Source organism: Myotis davidii, unplaced genomic scaffold (genome assembly GCF_000327345.1).
Source record: "Myotis davidii unplaced genomic scaffold, ASM32734v1 scaffold430, whole genome shotgun sequence".
NCBI lineage: Eukaryota > Metazoa > Chordata > Mammalia > Chiroptera > Vespertilionidae > Myotis > Myotis davidii.
In genome coordinates this window covers 1,870,514-1,875,651 of record NW_006285247.1, presented here as the reverse complement: position 1 = coordinate 1,875,651, position 5,138 = coordinate 1,870,514, and the positions used below count along the sequence as shown (strand labels likewise).

Here is a 5,138-nt window from a genome sequence, read left to right as displayed (position 1 = left end):
GGGCGTGAGGCGGGGGCTGCCCCGCGAGGGAAAGGTGTGGTGCCGGTGGGAGCTGGGGAAATGCCCAAGGTAGGCGGAGACACGGGGTGGTTGAGACCATGGTTTCTGCAGCCTCACTGTGTTAGCGGGCCCTTCTGAAATGATGCAAGTACAAAGGGTTTGAAAATCTGAAGAACAGCTCCCAAGGGCAAGGGTCTTTGAGTGACGTTCCAGTTGCCCTGAAAAGAGGCGGAGAGAAAGTAGACCTCAAGTCTAGTCTTGACGGCTTGCCGCTTGTTTTCTCTTGCCCCTGAGCCTTTGCGCGGGCCTCGCCTTCAACTTGGAATAACTCCCAGCACCTCTTCCTCCCACCCCAGCCCCTGCCAAGTCCTCCTCTTGCAGCTGTATTCTTTGATCGATTTTGTTATAGGCAGCGGCACTGGGTGTTAGACCCACGGGGTCGGGTCAAACCAAAACCAGGGTGCAACAACCTCGGGACTTGGGTTCTGGCTAGGAAAGAATCCAGGGCAAGACCCAAACTGTAAGAACATGTATTTGGCAAATCACAGAGGTAGGGGAAGCAATTCCTGGGAGAAATGGGCTTAGGAAACAAGTTATGGAGGGAAAGGAAGGGCCCTTGCAGCGTGGGCGTGAGGAAGCTGAAGGGAAGGGAAAGGCTCCGCAGCTCCTGCAGGGAGAGCAGCCGGGTCCTTCCCGAGGGTTTGAAGGGTGGAGAGTTGAGGGGCGGTCCGGTCCCGGGAGAAGATCTCAATAGGAGAGTCAGCGGCATTCCCGGTGTGTCCTCTCGGGGTTGTGGACTCCACTGATCCGTTGGTGGCACCAGGATAGGGGGTCATTCTATGCAGCTGGTCCCATCAGCCTGGGCTGGTTTTGTAGCTGATCTGGGCCTGGAGCTGAAATACAACAAGCATAGATGTTATCTATAGGGAGGAAAGGTCAGGGGTCCAAACCATGTAACCAACATGCTAGGCCGCTATGGTCCGCAAACTGTGGCTCGCGAGCCACATGGTGGCTCTTTGGCCCCTTGAGTGTGGCTCTTCCTAAGCCTTAGGAGTACCCTAATTAAGTTAATAACAATGTACCTACCTATATAGTTTAAAAAATTGGGCTCTCAAATATCAATCCTTGTACTGTTGATATTTGGCTCTGTTGACTAATGAATTTGCTGACCACTGTGCCAGGGGAAGAAAAGGCACCCTGGGCGAGGTCCCACCCTACAGTTGATTGTCCCTTGCTACCACCTAAGGCTTTCCACCCTAGTGACCTTCAGTACCTGGCCCATCATCCTTGCTCTGCTCATGTTTGTCTAACCACCTACCACAATTTTAGAGAGAGATTGGGGGTGAGAGAGAGAGAGAAACGTGGATTTGTTCCACTTATTTATGCATTCATTGGTTGATTTTTGTATGTGCCCTGACCAGGATTGAACCATAACCTTGGCTATGGGACCACACTCTAACCAACGGAGCTACCCTACTGGGGCTCAGTATTTGTTTAAATGTCACTTAGTATGGAAAACCTTCTCTACACTTTCCAAGCTAGGTTAAATTTGGCTTTCTTATGTTTTTTGTTTTGTTTTGTCTTTATGACACACTGGAGCAGTGGTTCTCAACCTTCTGGCCCTTTAATACAGTTCCTCATGTTGTGACCCAACCATAAAATTATTTTCATTGCTACTTCATAACTGTAATGTTGCTACTGTTATGAATCGAAATGTAAATATCTGATATGCAGGATGGTCTTAGGCGACCCCTGTGAAAGGGCCATTCGACCGCCAAAGATTACGACCCACAGGTTGAGAACCGCTGCACTAGAGGCCAGGTGCATGAAATTTGTGCAGGGGGTGGGGTGGAGGGGAGCCCCCTCAGCCCGGCCTGCACCCTCTTGCAGTCTGGGAGCCCTTGGGGAATATCCAACTGACACGGAGTGGGCCTAAGTTGGACATCCTTAGGGCGGCCTCGGAGGTGAGAGAGGCTCCTGCCACCACTGCTGCGCTCGCCAGCCATGAGCCCGGCTTCTGGCTGAGCGGCATTCTCCCTGTGGGAGCGCACTGACCACCAGAAGGCAGCTCCTGAGTTGAGCATCTGCCCGCTGGTGATCAGTGTGTGTCATAGCAACCTGTCGTTCTGTCCTTTGGTCAATTTGCATATTAGCCTTTTATTACGTAGGATTCATTCTGTTTAAATTACCTGCCTGTTTGTCCTGACCTCCCTCTGGGTTGTGGATTCCTGAGGACATGACTACATCTTGATTATCTCAGGGGCTATCAAATGAGGAATGAATGTGGTATAAAACTGAAGGTCAGGTGACATACTATAATAAAAGCACTAAATAACCATAAAATACTTTGCAAACTATAAACCTTTATAAATTCACACTTTCTAGTAATATTAAGAGGCCTTGGACTAATTTTGATATAAAATGTTGGTTATAGCAAAATCGTTACGTTTCAGTACTGGTTAAAAGTCTATCAGAAAGTTACCCATCTATTTTTGCTTTGATAACAGTGCCTTCCAAAGACTAGGCAGGCACTCAAATATTTGCTGAACTGTTTGAGTATTTTAGGATTATAATCCTGGGTGTCTGTGTTCCCTACATACTAAGAATGTAGACAAGGTAGAAGGATGATACATGTCATTGCCTGAAAGTTTTCTTTGTGGGGAGTAAGGAATTTCAGTGAGTTAGATGATAGCAAAACATAAATTTATCCAAGGTTCCTGATTATCATGTTACTGACATCTGCCTTCCTAGAACATTATAGACCTCCCTCAGATATTACTATCTCTTCTCTTCCATTCCCCATTTAGATGTCAGAGGGAGGCAAAAGATTAAGTCTACTCCCTGAGAAATTGTAATTTGTAATTTTTTCCTTGTCCTCCCCAGATATTTTAAAAAAGAAAATAGGACTACCTGAGTACAGTCTGTAATGATGCAGGGAAGGAAACTGGCCCATTATCATTATGTAGTACCATACACCAAAGGTCAAAGGAGCCCATATCTTCAGGATGCTGATACCGGAGATGAATTGGCCTGGCCTTTCATTAGTTAGGCTTAGTACTGCTGCATATCACTTATTCAGTAAGTGAATATTACAGTGATGTTCAACATGTGTCCATCGACTACCAACATAAAAAGAATAACTGGGCCCTAGCTGGTTTGGCCCATGGACTGAAAGGTCCCAGGTTCAATTCTGGTCAAGGGCATGCACCTCAGTTTCAGGCTCCATCCCCAGCCCTGGTTGGGGCGTGTGTGGGAGGCAACCAATCGATGTGTCTCTTACATCAGTGTTTCTCTGTGTCTCTCCCCCTCCCTTCCACTCTCTCTAAAAGTCAATGGAAGAATATCCTCAGGTGAGGATTAACTACAACAGAAAAGAATCGCTGGTGCTACTAAAATGAAGATTTCTAGGTTTCACTCTACTCCCACTGAACCCACGTATCTCAGGAATCTCCAAAGACTGCGTTTGGAATAAATTTCCAATGTGATTCTTGTGTACACTAAATGTTGAGAATCACTGACAATTTATTAAGTATCTTCTGTGTTATTATACTCAATCCACTCTAATTCTCTTGCCCTGTACTCCTGAAATATGAGATTTAGTCTGTGCCCTTGACTAAGTTTAATGTTGCTAACGTGGAGGTTGGTATAAATTGTGAAGGGCCATGGACTTTTAATATCTATTCATTGGCTAACCTGGAGTCTCATAATGCTTGTGTGACAAAAAGACTTAATAAATGTTTTTATTTAAAATTTTCATGGAGATCTGAGAGTCATACCCAGAACACAACATTCAGAAAGGAACCTTTCTGAGGATCTAGTTCTTTGTTTTATTTTGTTTTCCCACTCGTTTCTGTTAAGATGCTATTGGCCAAATCCTCGCGGTCCCTTGACATTGACAGCCATCTCTTCGTACATCACACTTGGGACACAGGAACCTTCCAGCCTAGAGCCCAGTGCCATGGGTCCTGGCTCACTGTGTGCCACACAGCAGTTTCCAGTCAAGTCCCTGCTTCGCCCTGGGTACTACTAAGAAGCCGGACATGTTACTTATATCATCTGGAGCCGTGATCCACTGTCTCTTCCTAGCCTGGAACACTGCCCCTCTTTCTGGAGTTCTCTCTCACTGTTCTCCAAGGCAATCCCTGCTCTCTCCCATCTCTCCAGGAAACTCAACATAAGCTCCAAAACGAGCGCAGGCTTTCAATCTCTTTCATAGGATAGAGATTGTTGTCAAGAAGTAGCTACTGTTTTCTTCCAGCTCTGATAAAGCTAGAGCAAGGAGAACTGCAAAGGGCCTGGCTACCTTTGGGAAAACTATAGAACAAAAATATTTCAGTAAGTTATCCTTCTGTAGTATGTCCTGAAGCAAGTCAACCTTTCTCAACCTTATTTTTCTCATCTGTAAAATTGGAGATGATTATTGTCCTAACAATTTTTCAAAATTATTGTGTGAATCAAAAAAGCCACTGTCTAGCAGAGAGTCAGAGTTCACTAAATGTTGATCGAATCATTAACGAAGTAGGTAAAAGCAGATGATAATACTTGACACATGACTAGAGTCTAAATGTTTTTTAATCGGGATCTGTTGAATTTATAAGGTTTAATATTAATATCATTAGCTATTATGGTTCTCCAATTTTGTGTTTTCCAGGACATCAAGATGGCAACATACACACGTGGTCAGCTCAGCCCCTCTCTAGGAGATAAAGAACTCGGACCGATGGTCATTGAAATCATAGAAAAAAAAATTGAGTATCTTAGAAAAGAAAAGTAAGAGACACACGCAGACTGAAAATCAATTACTTTTTTCTGCAGATCTGTATTTCTGTTGTTTCTGAATATCTAAGATTCTCTTTATTGAGTTGGTTATAAAGAAAGCTTATTTTTTTTAAAAAATGGAGAAAAACATGGGTAGATGAAAATAGTGGTCTGTTAGAATACTGGAACTGTGGATAATTACTTTTGCTTCTTAAAAAATGGCCAGAATTGTTATTGAAATGTTATTTGTGCAATAAACATTTAAAAATTAAAAGTAAAACCAGTTTGGCTTAGTGGATAAAGAGTTGGCATGCGGACTCAAGGGTCCCAGGTTCGATTCTAGTCCAAAGGCATGTACTTGGTTGCGGGCACATCCCTAG

The 5,138-nt window shown here is 44.4% G+C and overlaps 1 protein-coding gene and 1 long non-coding RNA gene across 4 annotated transcripts in view; one reads left to right on the top strand and one right to left on the bottom strand.

Annotated features, from left to right (window-relative positions):
* The window catches only part of TMEM126B (transmembrane protein 126B), a 7,841-nt gene continuing 2,703 nt past the window's right edge, over positions 1–5,138 (top strand). Inside the window, exons 1-3 of one of the 2 annotated variants that reach the window (XM_006755896.2) lie at positions 1–69; positions 4,259–4,335; positions 4,652–4,770. In XM_006755896.2, the coding sequence (XP_006755959.1) occupies positions 4,661–4,770 (110 nt within the window). In that variant the 5' untranslated portion in view covers positions 1–69; positions 4,259–4,335; positions 4,652–4,660. The remainder of the gene's footprint in view (positions 70–4,258; positions 4,336–4,651; positions 4,771–5,138) is intronic. The other variant, XM_015558857.1, reaches the window with a different exon arrangement.
* Positions 515–5,138, bottom strand: part of LOC107181846 — a 52,279-nt gene continuing 47,655 nt past the window's right edge. For both annotated transcript variants that reach the window (XR_001512556.1, XR_001512558.1), the window contains one exon: positions 515–893. This is a non-coding gene — a long non-coding RNA (uncharacterized LOC107181846). The remainder of the gene's footprint in view (positions 894–5,138) is intronic.